The sequence below is a fragment of the Solea senegalensis genome, linkage group LG1 (genome assembly GCF_019176455.1).
Source record: "Solea senegalensis isolate Sse05_10M linkage group LG1, IFAPA_SoseM_1, whole genome shotgun sequence".
Classification (NCBI taxonomy): Eukaryota; Metazoa; Chordata; class Actinopteri; order Pleuronectiformes; family Soleidae; genus Solea; species Solea senegalensis.
This window is the reverse complement of record NC_058021.1, coordinates 25,816,279-25,838,954: the sequence shown is the minus strand read 5'-3', so window position 1 is coordinate 25,838,954 and position 22,676 is coordinate 25,816,279. Positions and strand designations below refer to the sequence as shown.

General features: G+C 40.9%; 1 protein-coding gene across 4 annotated transcripts in view; it reads left to right on the top strand.

Moving 5' to 3' along the window:
• sema5a (sema domain, seven thrombospondin repeats (type 1 and type 1-like), transmembrane domain (TM) and short cytoplasmic domain, (semaphorin) 5A) overlaps positions 1–22,676 on the top strand; it is a 118,036-nt gene that overhangs the window by 9,553 nt on the left and 85,807 nt on the right. For 3 of the 4 annotated variants that reach the window (XM_044031845.1, XM_044031820.1, XM_044031836.1), the window contains exon 2: positions 21,611–21,822. In XM_044031845.1, the coding sequence (XP_043887780.1) occupies positions 21,675–21,822 (148 nt within the window). In that variant the 5' untranslated portion in view covers positions 21,611–21,674. Of the gene's footprint in view, positions 1–12,258; positions 12,382–21,610; positions 21,823–22,676 lie in introns of those variants that run through there. The other variant, XM_044031828.1, reaches the window with a different exon arrangement.

Here is a 22,676-nt window from a genome sequence, read left to right as displayed (position 1 = left end):
GCTCTAAACCTCCCACTTACTCTGCATTGGAAAAGATTGTGCAATATTTCATTCATCCCCAGAGGAAAATAACCTTTTTTTTTTTTTTTCATTCGCCCTCCTCCTGATGTGGAAGGTCGCAGTGCAGGGATAGGATACAGTAACTTACCCAAGGACATCAGGAATATTTGTTTTCAGTGTAACAGGCACTGTTGTGTGTGTTAATGGCCAAGATACAACAGTGCTGATGGTTTCCAGGAACGGTTTCAGTCCAAAACACCCACAGGCAGTGGCAGGTCTCATGTGCACACGGGATTCCACTGCAAGCAATCATTGTCGTCGGCGGAGCACCACACCCACATTGACTCCCCCGCTCCCCATCTCAGAGCCCCATATATCATACTTAACATTTGCTCATTCCAAATATACGTTTCTTCTTGTCTGTTTTTTTTAAAAGACGCGAGATCTTTTAGTAATTGCATGCAGATATGTGCACACATGTGTGCTCTTACCCAGATTGCGCACTCCCTCATATATTTAGGGTTCATCAGTTTTTAACTGAGGCAATTACAGTAATTGACAGGTCACATTTTCCGCCATTCACTGTGTGAACTGAAGGACTCCTGCATAGGAATCTTGCTTTTTAGAAGCTGCAAGGTGTTCGCAAATAATACTAATAATCAACAGAAAAGGGGGGAAAAATGTTCTTGATAAAAATAGTCTGCATCAACATCTCACTGTATCGTGCGGTTCCTGCGAAGGAGGTAAATGATGTTAATTGCAGTGCACAGTCACATGATTTACCGCCATTGTTGTAAAGCAGCAGTAGCAGAACGTAACATAAAGAAACAATTACACAAATCACGCTGTTATTTCTGCCACAGTGGGTGCACTATAATTTAGCCACACACCTAATTCCGCATCTGGTCCCACACAGTCTGCCAGTCACAATTACCTGTTTCTCCCCCCTTTTTCTAACACATCCAGATCCAAAAAAAAAAACCAACCCCCTCATGCACTCAGTGCTGAAAGACTTGCAACATGACGGATTGATAAATGCGGATCATTCAGCTGTATCATTGTCTTTAGGGCACAAAGCTTTCTCACGCTGTAGATGCACAACTCCACAACTGCGACGGTATGACATGGAAAAAAAGAAAGAGTAAGAAATAAATATCGAGATGGATTTACGGCAGTGGTGGGATAATAAACGATGGACAAAGTGGATGTACATCCAGTGCATTTGCAGGTTAAGAAGTATTAAGAGTTGGAGTTCAGCACACCTGGAGACCACATGTGGATTTCTACACCAGTGTCCTGTGTTGGAAAACACCACCGTCATCATTTTAACTGAGGGTGGAGGAGATCATTAAGTCATTATTTATGTGCTTTCTGCTGTTTTATCACCTCCAGACACAGGCTCACAAAGCAGACACCCACCCTCACAGCCTCAGGAGAATAACATAATTGTATGAGGCAGCTCAGAGGTCCCGTCTCGTAGAAAGAGTGCAGACATTAACAGTCTGGCTCAGTTGTAACCACAACTAAGACATTTTTCCCCTCCTAGTCATCTCATTTACCTAGTTTTTTGTTTATGTTTATTTACTTGCTGCTTCCAGATTTAACTTTTAGGTCCATATTCTCTCCAGTGTGAAGGATGAGCAGAGAAGTTTTTTACAGGCTATTTCCCCATTTCACTGACAGGACTTTGCTTGATAAGGGCAGATAAGAACACACTGCAAACAGACCACTTTAAGCTGCCTCTAAAGCAGTTTTGGCTTGTTTCCCTGCAATATTGTTCTAACTTGTAAAGGTAGCTGGGCCATTATTGTTTATTAACTGGTTTATTTTCATGCTGTTTGAGTTTTCACACCATGATAGATGATTACAGTCAAATGATTGCAGTTCACATGACGCAAATCCAGGAAACAAGACATTATGTGGAGGTGGTCTTAGAAAAGAGGAGAGGGGAGGACTGCAGAAAACAGATCGTCACTGTGTTGCACCTGGAGCTGTGGCTCCTGTGAAAGGCCATGCAAAGTCAGCTCTTCTGACACCGCAGTCCCACCGGTGTTTCCTTTCCCTTACGTTTAAAAGAGGGTAACCGTTGCTTTTCCAGCTGCGCCTGTCCACCTCACCCTGCCCCTGTTAGCCCGTTGTTTTCATGTCCTGATTCAATTACCTCGGTGGGGCTGCTCCCCAGACACATGACATATTGGACAGAGCTGGAGAGATGTGAGGCATTGCAGCTTTTTTGGCATGTGGTGTGTGTTATTTATGGAAATCCCAGTCTTCACAGTGAAGCCACACTTTCCAATCGTTCTTTCATTCCCCTGAAGTGCCTCTAAACTCTACAGCCCTTTTCATTCCTTTTCTTTAAAATTCAACTTCTATTAATCCTCCCCATTCTCCTCCTCACTCACTTCTCCTTTTGTTCTTGCCTAACCTCTTTAACACCCCTCTCCGACCTCCTTTATCCTTGCCCCATACCCTAATTTCATCTCATCCAACCTCTACTGCTCATCCTGTCCTGCACCTTCCTCATCCTTTGTTCCTCTATTCCTCTCATTATCGCCCACCGCTCTCCAGTAATCTACCTCAAATGACTTTCTCGCCCCTTCTCCCTCTCCAGTCTTTTGCGCCTCGCTTTACCTTTTGAAGAGTAGGTCACTGTGACAGTTAAAGCTATTACTTCATCATGTTTCAGTCTTGCCAGACAGCTCAGGCAGACTGGAGCCCTCAAGAATTCACTGGCAGACACCATGGGTGCAGATGTGGGTGTGAACAGTCATGATATGTCCCTATCCAATGTCACAGCATTACTGGATGGTATTTACGATTTACTGTATATAAATACTGAACAGTGAAGCTGTGTTTTTTTTCATAGACTTTATTTAAAAATGACGTCTTCCAGTTGATGATACCAGCTGTGGATCACACTGGTATTCACTCATGTACTGTTTTTATCATCTATTTTCTTTCAAATGAGAATATAATGTAAGTGTTTTTCCGAAGAAGACCTGGAACTAGAGAGAATGAGACCATTAACTCGTCAAGAAATTGTTTACTGACGTTATAAATCTAATTTTCTCATAGTTTTCCTTTCAAACAGAGTTCTTTCTGTACCCAGTGGAGTTGCCCCCTGGTGGTTAACTGCTCCATCAGTTCTACATCCTGGGCTTAATTTGTCAGACCAGAAGACTGCAACAAGTGTGTGACTCCGTTCTATTCAGCTGCAAGTGGAAATGGAATAACGTCCAACATGGCGCTGGCCAAAATACTAAATAATAAACCAGTGTGGTTTTCCACGTCGTGCTGTTTAAACTCCCCTCCCAGATGGTCTTTGCCGAACACTGAAACACAGTTATTCATATGCATGAATGCATGCGTTGCATATGTTCACTCAAACAAAATAATATGCTATACGCAGCAAATACATAATATATGCAGGCACCCAAGCAAACACGCTGGAGAGTTCAGCTGGAACACAAATTGCTTTGCAGTTCAGACACTGTCCCCCGCACATATACATTTAAATTCGTCCACTGACTGCACTTAACAAATCAATGTATAAGATATGATAATCCACGTTTGGGTTTCTGTGATATTGGAGAACGCTTCTGCATTAGAATGACACGAGGCGGAATCTAGAAAGAGCTAAAAAGTGTTGTCTGCCTGTATTTGACTAATTGTACAAAATCAACATAATTTAGCCCTTTGTGCAAGTGGGAATATGGTAGGGATTACAGAATTATACCAAGGTAATCAGAAATAAGCAGATCTGTGCTGCTAATTTGCTGCTAATCTGCCACTCACACTAGGTTTGTTGCTATCCTGCAGCTGGAAATTAAAATTAAAAGCTATGTACAGTATTTTGTAAACCATTATCACAGAAAATAAGAAAAAGCTCAATAGTGGCCCTTTAATGTTATTTGTGATCATAACAGAGTAAATCCCTGCAAATGTAGATTTACGTGCTTGTCAGTCACATATCACACAACAGCAACACTAGCAGTACTAATTTATGTGCTAATTATTCTAAAAGGTCAGGAGACAGTGAACCATTCCCATTATGATTTCCTTAGAGGAATAAAAGAAGAGATAAAAGAAGAAATGCAAAAACATCTGACTCTGGCTGTTAGTCTAAGATATTTGTTGTGGGCCACATGTTTGCAGTGATTTGTGACAAAGAAGAGAGACAATCTGAGAAACGTCACTATATTTCACTATAAAATAATAGATACGTCTTTACTGGATAGCCTAGCTTCTGAATCGATTTGTCGTTCCGGCTTAGTACAAAATTTCAAGCACCGAACAGCAGGAGGAACTTTTGTGCATAAAAAACACCAATGCCTTATCAACACGGAGAGAAACAGCTGCAAAACCGAATAATTAGGATCAGATACCGTCCGTAGACAACACTCTGACGAGTGTTAAAACACAACACAAAAGTAAATAAGGGGGAAGCATAGGCGTAAAAACCCCGACTCACGGAGGAACATGCGAGTAAACAAATCTATACAAGTGGGTCAAATACTCTCACGCTGCTGAAGAAGCCTCTCAACAGTAATAGATACATTTGGGTCAGGTAGACAGCTGCACCCACACCCACACCCACACCCTCACACACACACACACACACTTTAAGGTGGTAGAAACCCTGCACACACACGCACACACCACAGCAAACACAAATACAAACAGCAACATCTGGTTTGGCCTACAACCAATCCCAGATGGACCCCATGACTGGTGTGTCAACAACAGTGGAGACCACACATTAAATACGCCCTGTATTCTTGCAACTGACTCCTGGGGATTTAGAGCGGCGCAGGGGGTGTTAATCAGGACCACAACCTGTAATTGTTATTATAATGATACAGGAAGGTGTTTTCAAAGTAATACATACCATCATTTTGGGGTGGTGGTGGTGGGGGGGGGGGATGTAGGCCAGTCGACCAAAATCTGAAGAGCCCAGTGTCTTGTGCAGCTCGACGGAGTATGTGTGAGCTATTTAACTTCTTTCTTATAAGACTGAACCTAAACATAGAAACTGAATTAATATATTAGATTTAAAAAGCGATGGCATGCAGCTTTGATGTTGAGCCATCAAAGGCCTAACTACAGGGTTCGGAGGGGCAACGTTGTACTGTACTGTATATTTAGCTGTGGGCTTAAATTAGACCTGTCACAGCTACACACACATACACACACAGAGACACACACCAGCTTCTGTGTCTTTTTTATTGGTCTAGGAATTTACTGCTGACTTGATGGTTTTATTTTCTTTACCTGTGACACGGTGGGAGTGGCTTTGCCAGCACACCATGTGTGCTTTAAAAGAAAGACATTATAAGAGAGGGCACCTGCCTAATCGAGCGTGTTGTGGAGCCTGCAGTCATGGAGGCTCAGAGAATTCAGTCAGGCTGAAATAGAGACCTCCAAAACTTTGGAGTTTCCCCTCACCAAACCTACACCAACAGTGCTTTTACACCCCCCCACACACGCCTGCTCTTCTATTATATACCTGCTGACACATGCTTTTTATAACACTTATAGACTATTCACAGCTTTACCCAGACTGACAAATGTTAATGATGCACTACATAATTTGTCTGATATAAGATTTGTTCTGACAGACACAGTGTGCATCCGTGTGTGTGTGTGTGTGTGTGTATGTTGACACATTATCAAAGTGATTTCTGTTTGTTACATGGCTCATTTAGGTCAATTAGAGGGCGCTTGTGTTGTGTTGTCAGCGTATTTGCATGTGTGCAGTGGTGGTGGTGGTGGTGGTGGTGGTGTGTAAAGTGTGGGGGGCTGCAATTAGCTGTCTGATTGTGAAGTTGTGAAATATTCAGAAATGTGTGTCGTAAAAAATTTAAAAAGCCGCTTTGTTGCTTCAAGGCTGTAAAGACTTGTGCCTGTACAGCTGAGGAGGGAGTTTTGTTTTGAAGAATCCATGTGTTTGGTGTGTCTGTACTTGAATTGGTTGCCTCTTCAGTATCTTTTCATGCATGCGTGATTTCTTTGGCTTTATTTGTGAAATTTTACTAGAGTTTTTGTCTTATAAACAATTCTAATGTTAGCTGTCAAAGTATATATTTAGTCATCAGCTATAAGCAAACAAGACATATTTTCTTAATTACCCCTGATGCTTTTTCTTTCTGTAAAATAATGAAATATTCCAATTATACTTTTCTTTCACTTTTTCATGCGTCTATCCGTACCTTAGACTCTCTTACTTTGTTCCTCCACCTCCAGCAAACTAGTCATGGCTGGTTGATGTAACATGTCAAACAAAGATATTATTTTAAAAAAAGTTCTTTTTTATGTCTAAAAAAATGACTAAAATTTCAAACTTTAAAATAAAGTGTTGCACCTTTCTTTGCTGACTACGTGCTGGTTAAATATGACTCATCCTGAGTCATAGGAAATACAGAGACTTTGGTTTTGTTCTCTTTACAAAAAAAAACTTGTTAGAATGTATCAAAGTCACCAATAAGTTCTCTCGTTTTTTCATCACAAACTGAAAGGCACCAGCTTAATTCCATGCGCCTTTAATTACAAAAGTGTTCATCTGTGATTTAATTCTTATCCCGACTTAAAAATCCCAACAAATATTACCATGACCTTTGTTGTTTTTTTTTCCCAGTTGCATCACCTTCATGTCATCGCTTTCACTTGTATTTACTTTGCCCATTTAGGCACTTAGGGACTTTCTGACAAAATTAAACTCTACTTTTAGCCACACTATACAAAATCAATCCTAAGTTACATTAGCAAAAGCATTTTCAGCACTTTACCTTTCTTCTTTTTTTTTTTTTTTATACCATGAAGGCTTACCATTACCTTCTCACAAAAAATGCTTTCATTGTAGAGCACGTTCGGGAAGTGATGATTTGATAAAACTGTATTTACTGTAATGCAGATCTGTCAATTTTAGCTGATACCTGATCTGCTCGATAGAGCTATAGGGCAAATACTGACCCTGTTGATCCCTATACATGAAGACAATCTCTCAAACTCTCCCGTGTGTGTGGTCTGCACTTCTATAATCTACTTGTATCCTCTTTTATATTCTTCTCATCCCCCCGTCCATCTAATGTGGCACGTTGATGATTTAGCGATCCACTCAGGTGGAGTGGATTAACTGTGCAGTTCACGTTTTCCTGTCTGAAGTTTCATGCTTTTGAAGGAGGGCAGAGTGTCATTGATCACACAGAGAGAGAGGGAGAGAGAGAGAGAGACGGTGTGGAAATATTACAGTGAGACCTGATTAGTAAGAGTGCAGCGTGACACGCAGATGGATCAACATCAATAATGGCACAAGGAGAATACATCTGCACGAGCCTCAGTTCTTGATTTCCCTCGGAAATGTGATGCGGCCAACCTTCTGTCCTTGTCCACAAAGTGTGGTTGCTTCTAATATGCAACCCCCCATCCCCCATCCCCATGCTGCTATGTATATAATCAGATTTGTATGCTCTCCTATGTAAATGCCAACCTGACAGCGACAGTGATGTTCGTAGTTCACCTTTAGTTGGTTCACATTTGCTATGATTTTCTGTATCACTTATGTGAGGGCAAAAGCCTAATTTAACCGCGATGTGTTGTCAACGCATGCTCCAATTTGCTTCTCTCGACCTTCCAACTAGCATTTCCAGAAGAAATGTACCTGCACAAAAGGCTTTGTCACGCTTGTTAATGAGCTCACGGTGAAGGACACCTTTGTCATTAAGTCAGTGCACCTAAGCATGTGGATCAGGGGTCTCAAACTCAGGGACTTCTAGTCCGGTCAGGAGAAAAGTCTTGTCACTGTTTAGTGATGAGAAATTAAAATGATATCTTGATAATCCATCATGATGCTGCAATTAAAAAATGTTTTGCACACCATTTCAATGTAAAAGAGTTGAAAACATTGAACATTGAACATTGAAAATTGACATCTATTGATATGGAGGTAGATAATAATGTGGTCATATGTGTTATGGTCTTGAATTTGTACATTATCTTGTACAGTAACACAGTTTAGGAGAGTTGTTGATGTTGTTATGTTCAAAGTACCATAAGTGGTCAATAATAATTGGATACAATGTCATGAGAAAATGAGAATGACAAATTGATTTGTTGATGTTGTCGATAGTTCCGTCATTGTGCATCTTTTTTACACCGTGGAGCGGATGCACATTGTTTTTTATACCCATCTCTGCCAAGATCGTGACAAAAGAGGCTTGTGTCTGATGTTGTGCTAGTCAGCGCCTACTGCAGCTAAAACAACCGCAAGCTAAATTTAATAGCAGGTAATTAATTAGAGACATTGATTGATTGCGTGATCTATTAGCAGAGTTTTCCATAATTGATGCCTTGTCAACTTTCAGAATGACGGTTAATTGCAGTCGTAGGTTGTGATGAACAAAAGTAGTTGTTGTTTCATTTTTTCACCATTTAGTTTTTTTTTGGATGTCATGAGGGTTTGGATTCTCTACAGAAAACCTCTATTAAGAATGATGGACATCTCCCCTTCTATTAAAATGACTGCCTCCCCCTCGTCTTCCTCACTGGTGGTTTTACCCCTTAGAGAGTGTGTTGCGAGACGCGAGTGTTTGTTGTGCATCTTCACAAACGGCCTCTCTCTCGCGGGGAAAATACACTGGATCACACAGACGGAAATGCAATTACCGCCTCCCAGCAGATTCCTAATCACTGAGCCCTGATGTTAAAAGTTATCCTCTTTAATGTTTGAATTTCAAAGACACAGCACAAATGATTTGATTTACTCGCCCCCCCATCTTCACAGGATGTAAATAAGCTTATTAACTAGCCATTTTTAAATTATGCATTCCATGACCCCAAGAGGGATTTTCAACTGGAATTTAGGTATTTACGGGGAATATGTTGATTTACAGTGACACTCTTTTTAGTAAACTACAAACATTTTCTCTCTTCCTGTGTGCGTGAGCGTGTGAACAAACATCAAACTTCCTCCAGGTCGATATTTACTGCAACACTCAACTTATTTAATGAGCAGCTGCTTCCACTGCGTACAATATTTCATCATCTGTTACAACGCATAAAGTGTGCACAAAGTGTGTCTATTTTTATGCAAATATGCTTGTCTATAAATGCACCTCCTGCTCGACGAAGTCTTCCCCTGGACTCATACTGCAGAGGAAGAATTATTGAAGTTGTACTTTCCCTACTTTGACAGAAGCTTCTGCTTTAACGTGGCCTTAATAGATACGGAGGCACACGTTGCCTGGGGCTGAGGAGTGCAGGCTGGATTCTGAGAGTGGCTGCAAATCTCTCGTGTCTGTTTTTGAGGAGGTTACCTACCTCACCTGACAGAGTGGACTCGTCCGTTCAGCTCTGGATGAGAGACAATTCTTCACGTTCCTTAACAGCACATGCATAAAGAGAAGTGGAGAGAGAGAGAGAGAGACAGAGACAGATAGAGGGACAAAGAGACAGAGAGAGAGGTAAGACAGAGGGTGATGGTACAAGTACATGTGTTTGCTTGGTCTAGCAGAGGCACGATCACATCGGATGCCTGCAGGCTGCACATCCGACTCTGCTCCTCTGTTGTTCCAGTTTACCCGTGGGAGACGTGCTCAGAGGGACACACACACACACACACACACACACACACACTGGTTTGTTGTCTTTGTGTGGACACTCATTGTCATATTGCATTACCCCGGTATACTTCCACGCACATGCCGCGTGCACCGAATACACACGTCACATATCACGGACCCTGGTATACGCGCGCTTCAGGGTCCTGTCGTATCCTATTTTTACCACTGGGTGGCCTATCCAACCCTAAAACCAGGTTTTAATCCTCAAAAAGTAGTGTGGCCCAGCCAAAATGTCCGCAAAGACATATTCGTGTAGGTTTGCTTGACAATTGGTCCACACAGTGTACACGCATACGTTTTCGTATTGATTATACTTAGGATACCACATTGAGCTCCTCATTGAGTTGGACAGCCTAAAACGAGTCTTATCTCTAGCCTTGAAGCAGAGACCACAGTTCAAATCTGAGACCTAAACATAACCAGGTCCTCAGAAATGACGTTTTGCGTCAGGTTTTGGTCTCCATGAGGACAACTGGTCCTGACAAGGTCAGTGTTTATACCAGAAAATGTCCTAAAGAGATAACAAATACAGACACAAACACACACACACACACTCAATGACTACTTTTGCTGCATCCTTTCTCTTTTAAAACAGCTGCCGTTAACCAAACTCATCTCCCCTTCTCATTTATGTAATATGTTTCTGCTTCTGTGTCTGTTTCTGGTATTAATGGGAATATTACAAAGGCCAGACACTCTACAGAAACACACACACACACACATGCATGCATGCATGCATATGCCCGGGTAATTAATTGGTTCCAGTGGAGCCAAGAGCTAATTTACGATCTTTCCTGCCACATTTCTTCGTACAGTGTAAGACGAGTCATCTCAAGGCAGCTTCCTGTGAATCCCTCCCCATCTGTAGGTCCTTTATGTGTGTTGAGATGTGTGTGTGTGTGTGTGTGTCTGTTTTTTTTTTTGTTTCCAGCCAAAGAGGTGGTTGTTGTTGTTGTTTTTCAGGCATATAATTACTGGGCTGTAGATGTTGGCAGGCTGTTAGGCTTGTTATCTTGGATGTGGTGATTGCAAGAAACATAGGGAAATTGATTATAGAAGACTGACAGAACACTCCCTGCTCCCCGCCTCCTTTTGGCTTTGACTGATTTGGACTTTTGTTAGTGAGGCACCAGAGTTTAAAAGGAAATTATAACTGTTATGTTTGAAATATTTTTCCTTTAGCTTTTTTGTATTGTTGTGGATAACTTTATAACATGAAGCCCACTCATTTAAAAAGGTACACCTGAGTATGTAAATATAGTGTGGCGCTTTTAACCCAGGCGTCTCAAACTCAAATGACCTGGTGTGTCTAGTTTGGTCAGCTGGGGGCCAGTTTTGAGAAAAAGACATTGAAATAGTCATATTTGTGATGATATTTCAAATAATTTAAAAAAATAAAAGTGTTTGTTTTGATATGGAATGATAAATAGTTCACAATATAAATGTATTTATGATACAAAATTAATATATTCATAAAAAAAAAAACATGCAGAAATAACTCACTACAACTTGATATTAAGTGGTGAGTTTGAGACCCAGATTCAAACCACTGTGAAACGAGTTCACATAATTCCTGTAGCTCCACACGAGTTTCTCAGTATAGTGGTGTTTATATCGTAACAACGTTCTTGCGTCGCACAGGAAAGTGATGCTTTTATGTCTAAACAGGTGGAGGCAACACCAACATTGCGCTAGTAAAGCAAGACGGCTGCATACAAGTTGGAGAACAAATGAAAATGGCCCATAAAAAGCTTCAGAAGGACAACCTCAATGACAGATCAGATCCATGTCAAATAAATCTCAGAGATAAATGGCTGAATTACATATTCATACATATTATTTGACAAAAGAAAAAGAATCACTGAACTTTTATGTGAAGATATATAAATGAAAACTTTCCTTCAAGCCAAAGAATATTTAACATTAAAAAGTGTGAAACTTAAATCCACTATTCTTAAAGTTAACTTATTACGTGAGCATGAAAAAAAACATTCAACCACCTTCTCGGTTTCGCTGTGATCTTTTCATTAGCAGCTTTAAGAGAACGTGTAAAGCCTCACATCATACTGTACATTCAGATTCATGCTGGACTTCAGTGTGTGAGTAAATATATATTTTTATAACTTTTTTCCACCCTTGCTGTAGAAGGTGCAATAGTACACACGAGCTGAAACCCAGTGTGTGCAGCAAAGAGGCTCCCTGCAGTGGAATCTATCTGTAAGACATTTCATCCATCATTCCCCAACGTCATATTCTGTCGCCACGAAAGCTGATATGATTGATTACAATATTAGTAATTGGATGATTCAAGACTGCAGTACTCTGTGCAGAACCAAGAAAAAGTCTCTATTGACTGATTTCACATTGTCAGCACAATAAGAGGAATTTACCCTTGGAAGACTGTCATTTTCTTTTCATTTAGAGCCTGGTTAGCATTAAGGTAGTATTTCATTCTTCTCTTAGGCATGTCTGTGCCCTTTTGGAAGTATAGATCAATGAGCTGTGCCCATAGTTAGTGCTTACCCTTGATATTAGCAGAACAGCCAGTGCGCCACACTGTGCTTCCTCACTTCAGAGGTGCAGGAGGCAGGTGTGTTTGTGTCACTTTTAGTCCTGCGTCTGTGCACAGCTGTAGACAGTGATAGTGTAATTTTGCTCCCAGTGAGACAGTCAGCTACCCGGTAGCCAAGCATGTAATTAAAGCTTTAAAAATGTCACCATTTCTCAGTGCTGGGCTTTATGCCCCTTATCACTGCATTCCCAGGTAAGTGTATATGTGAGCATGAGAGTAATGTTTGTGTTTCCTTTATGTGCAGTGAGTTATTTAGTCCTTAAATCTTGAGCCATCTCTGCGCCGCTGCCTTGATCCGGTGTCGGGTGACGGTGTTCGCCGTGTTTGGAGTGGCCTCGCTAATGCACCACACGGAGAACAGAAGCTTTGAAACCTTTGATGCCGTTTTACATTATCAAAACTCTTCGCGGGGGCAATGTTTCGATCCCCTCTTAGGTGAGGACTTTTTCATCTTATGGTTATGAGTCAGTTCAGCATTGTTAGACATCAAGCCATCGAGTCAGTCATCAATGACTTTGGCCATGAAAGGTTGCTTCTGCATTCCCGTGGTCCCTGTGGAAACATCGTCTCTCAGTGAGTTGTATTATGGGGACAGTGTTAAAAAAACAAAACGTACTTTCTTTACTGAGCTTTAAGCCACTCCAGTGCTTCAAGGTTGTTGTGACAACTTGCTCCCTGTGAACAGTGCTTTTTTGACATTGAGAGCAGCTCTGACAGTAGCCTGAGGGTGCAGGGTACGTGTCAGTGCTGCTGTCTCAATAGCTGATCAGTGCCTGGGTGAGCCACATGATTTTTTTTTTCCTGTTAGAAAGACGTCTCTCAGCAGCAGCAACAGTGTGCACTAAAGCAATAAAGGAGTAATGATCATCTGTACTCACTGACATGAAGGGTGACATGTCATTACAAGTGTCGTTTTCCCACCCAGTACTCCAGTTTTTGTGTGTATATGTATAGGCTGGCAAGTGTGATTGACTCGTCGTGTGTAATGCGGAGCAAAAAGTACTGTTTTATCTTACTATTTTGCTAATCGGACATTATGATAGCAATCCATTGGGATTTTTTGAAGACAGGAGACATGATTGGTTCCCTACAATATTCCCAAAACAGACACAGAGATTAAATACAACCGTTTTGAACCATGTGCCTGTCACTCGATCCTTTCATCCGCTGATAAGTTAAAACCAAAACCTCGATGAATCCTCTTCACTGCACTACATTCTCTAATCCCTAAGGGTTTTTTTTTTTTAAGAAATCGTCAGTTTAGGAATCCCTGGATTAGAGGAATGCAGGAGACTAGACAATTTGCCAGCACTACTAAAGCCCAATAATTATAAGGGTTAGGTAATGATTGCCTGGCAAAGAGTCGTGTTGGAAAAATAGTGTGTGTTGCCACTACCTGGTTAGTTAGTCAAGTTAGTTAGTCAAGATGGTAATTGTGTTTTAAATCATGTTTAATACTGAGATTAAGAGGTTTTAGTTGGATTTATAATGTAGCGAGCAGCTAAATCAGCTCAGCTGGCTTTTAGAGATATTCATATTTACAGTGCAGTCATGAAAGCTTAAATGTCAAACCACACCTTTAAAAAGACAGTTTCTTACTGAATAAAAAAAAAAAAAACATGAAAAGGTTACTCTGTGTATCTAGTTTCATTGTGCCCTTGCCAAAAGCTGGGGAGAAACCAACTGAGAAACCTGAGCTGAGAAATGATTAATTTTCTGTAATTACAAAGGTGGCTGTGGCGCCTGCAAGTCATGACTCTGCTGTACCTTGACCTAAATTTAGAATGGAGCAGTTTTGAAAGTCCTGCTCTATATTCAAACTTCTACCCTGCTAGTGATGGTTTTAAGGTTTTAAGTCACAGGTCGTATTGAACTACCTCCGGCAGTCATGAAGCAGAAAGACTGTGCCAGGTCATGCTGGTAATTGCTGTCTAGTGGCGTGTGAGCACTTTTCACGCAGATGTTTCTCTCTTCTCAGGCATGGCGTCACTTTTTTTTTTTCATGTTGTCGAAGCCTTCCCTCGTCTGGAGATGTGTTGTGAAAGTGCAGTGTGTACTCGGACCTGTGGAAACGCATTAATAAGAGTGCTAGAGCTTTAGCCGGTTGAGTAAAAATAACAGCAGGATTTGGGAACTTCCGTAGAGTTAGGGTGGGACATGGATAAAATTGCTGGGTGTGTTTTTGAGCAGGGAGAGTCAGTGTGTGCGTGTGTGTGTGTGTGTGTGTGTGTTCAGTGTGTTTCCATGGCTTTGTGTCAGCAGACATGTGTGATGAACTTCATGTCCCAGATGGACACACTACACAGCCTTTGGTGTGATATTCATTGTGTTTTTCAGCTTGTGTAAAAGAATATATACAGTCGGCATGTGCAGTCATTACTCAAGGGCAGAGGAGGGTGACAATATCTTAAATTGACCCTGAGACTTCCAACTGAATACGTTTCAAAGGAAGTTGGGAGAGTCAATTTGAACTTGAGGAATTGCAATGTTTTGGCAAACCACTAAAGAGAGAGCCTCTCTCCTGCTCCTCATCCTCAGCGCCTCCGTTTCCTCATACACATGCAGCAGATCGCACATTTTCTGTTTCCTCAAATCTTTCTAAAGCCAACAACAGATTGGAATCGCAGACTATTGTTCCAACAGGAGAAAACTAATCCAGTGTTTGTTCAAATAATGTCAGTTTCAACCGAGAGCTGTTGGTGGAACAGCATGAAGTTCAGACTGAGATAGAGTACGTGCACGGGAAGGTACAGTAGGATAGACATGTGCAAACAATGAGTTTGTGAGTCCCTTTTAAGTGCCAAAAACTCTTTCAGGACATTATTATGTTTAACCTGCAATAACTAAAACAGGAGTAAATAAAAAGTCTGGAGCTGTGACAGCTGAATAAACCTCCAAGTTCTTTTCTATGGTTATTGTGAAATGAAAAAAAAAGAGAAAACAATTAGATTGCACATTTCCTTTTGATTTGTTCAAAGATGGTTGTCAATACATTGTTGGGTCAATACTAAAATACATAGCACAAGTGTTGTAATGGCAATTTAAAGTGTTTGTAGAATGCAGTAAAAAAAAAAAAAGCAATTCCACTGGAACATTGGTGTTAAATAGCATAAAATGACATTTGCACAGTACGCAATATTATCATTTACTCACACACATAAAAGTGTAATGCGTATGTTTACAGTATACTGTTGAGCTGAGGCTAATACAGTATGTAGAAGAAAGTTTGTGGCTGGGTTGAAGACAACAGAACACATGGCAATCTTAGTTCCAAAGAAAATAAAAAGCTGAGCCATTGCAAGAAATAAAAACTGTTTGTGTTTCCACTTAACTCAACCTATTTTCATTTACTGTTGTGTGCTGAACCAGCTTAGATGTGTGTTTCTGCCACCAAATGACTGGAGCCTCCACATTTTTTGTCATTTTCTCTCTACTGCTTTATATTTGACACATATTGATGATTGTCTTTTTGCTGTTTATGTTTTTTGTGACAAACTTGGTAAAGAGGCAAAGTCAAAAATGGTTCAAAAATCCTCACGCCAGTCAAATCCCGATGCTGACTTATTTAATCCAACTGCAGAGAAACTGTGGTTCAGAAAACCCATTCTGTTTGCTCAGTCTGTAGCGTATGTGCATGTGTGTGAGAGAGCGTGGAGAAGAGAAACTGCACATGTGCACATCTGATTTGTGCTTTAAGAGCCACACTGTGCACCACAGATAAGGTTTTGGAAACAAACAAGCCATCTCTCCCAAGTTGGCTTTGCCATCCTACTTTTGGAGCGACATGAACATTTCTTCACACAGAACGAACCTGCCCTCTGATCTGGGCGTCACTGAGCGGAAAGACCCCGCTGTGCCGCAATGAACCTTTGATGGAGATATCATCACTCTGTCATTCTCTCTTTCATCCTCCACTGACTCTGTGAAATACCCAGCGGACGAAGGCATAAACAGTGAGGGAAAAGGTCAGTGAAAGGTAGAAGTGGACAGGGGCCGCTACTGCAGGGGACAGAAACAATAGAAGTCTGAACAAAATCTGACAAAAAACAACCATACAGCAAAAAAAAAGAATAACGATCAGTCAGCTGGAAACTTGGTCTGTCAATCATGTGTTTTATGCAGTAGTCATCGCTCAGTCAGGCGTCTGGTCAGTCTGTCACCCATTGTGTTATTTTGGCAGTTCACTTATCATTTATTCTGTAAGCCTGACGCGGTGTAGTTGGTCTCACAGTGAATCAGTTGTTCATTTTGGTTCAGTCAGACATTTTCTAACCTGCAGACAGACCATGTTTTGATTTAATAATTAATGTTATTATTTAATCAATCAATCCATCAATAATTTAGTTCAATCCTAAATGTCTGATTGAGAAGCACTGTTCTGAGGAGACCTCAAGAAACTCATCCTATCCTTTCCTCTCAATACTTCTTCTTCTTCTTCTTCTTCTTCTTCTGGCTTCTCCCTATAAGGGTTGCCACAGCAGATCGTGTGGCTCCATCTCACCCTATCCCTCATGGCCTCCTCTAGATGTGACTAAGCCATCGCAAACCTTGACTCTTTCTTAATTTGCAAACCGTTCCACCTCAGCAGTCCCTTGAATATGATTAATTTATAATCCTGTCCATCCTGGTCACTCCCAATGAAAATCTCAGCATCTTCGGCTCTGTATGTATTGTTCTGTTTTTCAATACCTTAATATTTCTTCGATATCTGTGTATCCCTAGACGATTACACTGTAAATCCCCCCCACTGTGGGATTAATAAAGGACTATTTCATGTTAATCACAACTCAATCGGTAATCTTAATCTGATAGTCAGCTGTCATGTTCAGACACACCGATGGCAAAGTACAGTTTGTGTCTGTTCTGTCGGGTCTAAAAACAAGATGCCAGAATCCCAGATACCACTCGGCAGACAGAGATGCGGAACAGCAAACACGAATTGGGCAAGAAGCACCGTGATAGACAGTGTGATAAACAGGCAAAAAAAATCTTTAAGTAGCATCCAAGGAAGAAGCAACACAAGCATACAACTACGTGTATATACAGTAAAGCTGCTCTGTTTTTTGTGTGCTTTTGTGTAAAGCAAAGTCTGGACCGATTTTTATTGGCGTGTGTGTCTGGCGAGTGAGCGAGAGAGTGTAACATCTATCAGCACTGTAGCGTGACCCCAATCTCACACTCCCCTGATGTTTGACAATCATGTTTATGTGTGAGCGTGTATGCACGTGTCAGTCTGACGAATACAAAGCCAGCGTTTATTCGGGAGTCTATTCATTATGTATTGTGTAATTTAAGCATCATGAAGTCCCTCCTCAGACAAAATCAATATTGGTGTTAATATGATCCTCTCTCCACTCGTCACTGCAGGAAGATTTCCATTTATTAGTTAGCTGACACCTTAACTCACAAATTGCAGTGTGCGTGTGTGTGTGTGTGTGTGTGTTTTAGAGCTTAGAAGGGAAGTAAAGGTCCAGTGGGTCACATTTAGGAGGTTTTATTGGCAGAGATTGAATACCTATAAGTATGTTTGCACAAGTGTGTAAATGCTTTAAAAAATGGTTTGATTTCGTAGCCTTAAGGCGCATTTATACTCCATTTTCATCTATTTTCCGACTGTCCGTCCCAAACATTATTTCTGTCACTACCTGGCATACTTCATCATTTACAGAATACTTCCTCTAGAGGGCAGTGCCGAGTACCAAGGTCAACAAACGCAGCGACCATTGGAGAGGTGGTTTTATTTTTGCTTGATCCGAAATAGACTGAAACAAAGCTACTTTTGACAACTTACTTCGTCGGATAGCCCCTCTTATCAAACCACAGCGTTTGCAGAACAGTGATAGAAGCCAAACGCTTGGCAGTCACTCTGTGTTTTCTGGCTGCAGGGATAAGCCGGGTGTTTTAAATTGGGCACTGCAGCTGTAGGTTGCTTTTTTGTCATTTTCCTCACTGATTAGACTATTGACTGTGTATTACCCCCATGATTGGACAAATGGGCCTTTAGAATAAGCCTTTTTTATATGTACTTTGGGCAAGGGTCTTTATGAAGGCCACCATCTTGTGCCTCTATGTAGATGTTTATCAGCATGTTTTCTGCTATGCATAGGCTCCCATATTTCCCTGGAAAATGGAGGGAGGAGCAGAGGAGTTCTCTGTTTGTTACAGTCCACAGTCTCACCATTAGATGTCACTATTTCTTACACACTGCGTCTTTCAGTTTACTTGAACTGATGGCTAAGCAGCACAAGTGTATGGAGAGTATTATGTCCTCACCAAAGATTAGATTCCACCATTTTCTTAAAGCTTGTTGCATGTGTTTGCTTTGACAATGCTAAATTCTAATGTTGTTTGGTATGTTTCTTGTATTTATGGCCACCAACATCAGAAAAAGGATGTCAGGGCTCGACACTCCTGCTTTGCAAAATGTATTAAACTATATCATCTGCTCTGCACATGCATTTCAGATGAAAACATCGTTTATCCCATGTTTAGTTTTTGTGTGGCTTTGGTGTTTTTTCTGCTCTGTGCCCTGAATGTACTTGGGTATTATCCATCACCTGGTCCCAAGGTGATTTCACTGTGTGCACGTGCTCATGTGTGCCCATGTTTATAGAAGTGAAAAAGAGAGAGAAAGGAGTAGGAGCAGCAGGAGTGGGAGGCTTGTACTGATGCCCTGGAGATGATTTAGAGTTGAGACCACCAAACAGCACAGAGAGCTCTTCCAGTTTTCTCCCACAGGACCTGTCAGTGGCTTGTTGTGTGCTAAAAAGAAAATAGGATCCACCAGAGATCACTTCAGAGGAATGGAACAACGGTTCAAATGGTTTGGATTTAAATCATAAAAAAAGCATGATGCAAATGACGGGCCGGCATAAATCCGGTCATCACTGGGTCTTTAAGGTGGCATATGGATTTCCTCTTGTTTATGACTTATAAATATTTACAGTGTCTTAGATTTTAAAGGTCCCCAGTGTTTGGGTAATAAAAGGTTTTCATTAGGGTTCATTTTCATGCAAATACAGAAATGGAAACATTTAGAGATCAGTTTAAACCAGATGTTGAAAGTAAGGCAAACACAATGAAGGTTCACTCGTAATATGAACCTGACATTATAAATGCAAATTGCTATGTTTTGTTTTAATTGTTCAGTAAAAAAAAAATTACATTGAATTTTAATGGATTTAATGAAAATCGAATTTCCTTATTAAGCCAAGTCATCAATTATACAGTTATTAGTTCAAGTCATTAAATGTGCCCTATTACATTTTTTGGTGCATTTATCCTGTTTAGTAATGTTAGTGCTTTTCCAATGACTGTGTGAGGGCTCGCTGTTTTGGATGTTGAACAACACACTGAAACGCCGCTGTTTTTAAGTTGGGTTTCACAGATTTTAGTCGGACTTCATCATCATTTGGTTTTCTTAATGCCATGTTAGTCCAACTAAATTTGAGTAGCAGGCATTTAGGTGAACAATGTAAAGTGTCTGCTCTGGTGAGAAACACTGAATAAGAACCATAACTCCTGTTTGTTTGCTGGAAAACTCCACAGTTCACCTTTAACATTAAGCTCTGCCGCAAATGAAATGTTTACTAGCTTGAAGTAGCCACACACATAACATGATGGAACCTGCTTTTTGCATGTGCACGTCTGCAGGAGCGTGTACGAGATGACAGAGGGTCATATGCAGAGGTGTAACCGAGGGCGCAAGGTCAACAAACCCCCTGGCCTTGGCTGCTGCTCCTGTGTATGGAACGGCTCTGTGTGTTGGAGTGTGTGAATACCCACAGCCCTTTTAAATATTTGTGCACGTACACCACAAACACACGTGCAAACACAACCGCACTGGTCTTAATCCCGAAGGAAAACTCACCTTTGTGCCCAGCACACAAAGGCTTCACTTCGGTTAAGTGAATGCAGACATAAAAGCTTAAGACTGTATGAAAGATGACAGGAAGAATGTGCTTGCTGAGAGACGACCCGGGGAAATTGACTTGCTCACTTTCAGTCGCAACAGGTAAAAATGGCTTTTTTGGTCGGGAAAAATAGTTTGAGACTGTCAAGGAAAGTGGCAGACAAAGAAAAGTGACATGTAAAAACGACAGAGTGACTAAAGCGAAATGAGAACAGAAGCTGACGTGTGAATCATGAAGACGAAAGGGAAAGGGAACAGAGAGAGGCGACTGGCAGTGGCTGTCACTTTTCCTGCTGTGGATGACAGGTGTTTTACATTACTCTGTGGGTGAAGGCAATCCACACATCCCCCACTGCCTGTGCATTTATACATTGGACTTTCAGTGAATTACATCAAAGCTCCAATAATAAACTTTCCATTCGAGGTGTGTTGTGTTATCCTGGAGAGGTGAAAATTAGGTCTGTTTGAAGGGAGCAAATAATCACCACCTTTTAATTTTTTAGCTTAGCTTTTTCTTTCTTCCCACAAAAAAAAATATGATTGTGTGTTAACCATTCATACTAAATCAGATCTGTCATGGAGGAAGGATCGTTCTGTTTTTTGTTCACGAAACGTTTTTTTTCCACCGTGTGGACAACAAATGAGAAGCCCATCTCCCATGTAATAGAATACCGTAAATGTTCCACAGGATCAGCTACAGAATACATTTCCAGAAATGAAAACTGCGAACACAAAAACAAACTGTCATTACAAACATTTGCAGCTAAGTCATTCCAAATCTGTACTCACTCCACCACACATACAGTCACTGAGGCTTATTCTTTTGTTGTGCACAGTGTGAATCATTTCTGGTAATAGAATGACATAAATGATTAAAAAGTAATGAGGGTCTAGACTGCTCGTCAATTCAGCCCCACAAAATAAGAAATTATGTACAATTGGTTTGCGCAAGCTGCTTTGATTTTCTTGCAGCAAATTACTTTTCCAGGAAAAATGAATTTGCTGTAAGTGCAACAGTATAATGTCCAGCAATTTGAGGAAACTGGTATGAATACAAATATAAAGTGTCAGATTTGCAGCAGCTATAGGATTTAATTGACACAAGGCGCAGACTGTTAATAATGAAAAACACATCATAACATACAATGGGTTTCTGTTGCAGTGGGAACAAAGATACGCTCACAGGGATTTAATCCGAGATATCAGAGGTTCACACAAACACAGTCATTAGGTGTTTGTGTCTCATTCATGCAGCAGGTGTTGGAGGTGAGAGGTCTCTGGGAGCAGTCCCCCCCCCTCACTCAATCTGTTACACTATGTCTTCTTTGCACCGCTGTCCCTTGTTCCCACTTTGCCATGATTTATGTTTGCTCCATTTTGTCTCCCTGAGCAAATGTTTAAAGATTGTAGTGCTATCTTGTGTAAGCTTTTCAGCCCGTGGATTAAACCGCTTGTGAAATTACCCTTTGGTTCAAACCTTTATTTTTCTCTCTCTCTCCATCTCTCCAGGTTTGTTTTTCCAATGGTCTTGGCCCCTGAGGCCTGAGGAGAAGTGAGCCAAGCTCAGGCCCCAATGGGACGCCCTTTGACCCAGCATGCACTGCTCTTGTTGCAGTGCATGCTGGTCCTGCGGCCTGCATGCGTGGCCGGTAGGAGAGGGCCAGTGCTGCTGCCTGAATCACCCTGTCATAAGACGGAACACCCACTCGTCCCACACTCAGGTAAGGGGTTCAAATAAACACACTCACACACACACACACACACACACACACACAGGGTGACATCATAGATAACAGCTCATTAAGTTTTTATATCCCTCCATCATTATGGGAACTTTTCTGTATGTCACTCATTGTCTTTGACATCCTTTCATCCTCCAGCCATCTCTCCCTCCATCAGTCCTTCACTCTAACCTTAATCGGGTTCTTTCCTCCATCAATCTTTAATCTTCACCATGTCTGATTTGTGGACCATCTATAGACAGTTTCTGGACTGTTTAATCAGGACATTTTTACAGTTGCTAGGAGACATAAACATTCTTGGACACACTTTGTTTTTGCAAGCAAATGAATGACCGAAAAGGCCAACAGTTAAAGAATGAGTTGAGATTATGTGGTAGTTAGTTCATGGCTTCTGATTGTTAATGAATCTCACACTGGTTGCGGGATTGTATTTGTGCAAAATGGAGTTAAGTAAACGTCTTTATTTTGTCAAAAGTAAGTGTCCCCCATCAAGATCAACAGATATGTGGTTGACACTTAAGATAAGATAGTCCTTTATTTGTCCCACAGTGGGGGAATTTACATCGTTACAGCAGCAAAGATAGTAAAGATAATAAATAATTACCAAAAAAAGTACACTATATAAAGATATTAACGCTTAGACTATAAACATTTTAAAGAGCTTGAGCTGAAAAATACAAGCCCCTGAAAGAAAATTAACAAGATAATCAACAAACGGGATTTTTAATGTGAATTGACCCCTGAAACAAACAATGCTTATCGTAGCTATGTCACAACAGGTCTATTAAGCTTTTGATATATATATATGTATATGTGTGTGTGTTAAATGTATA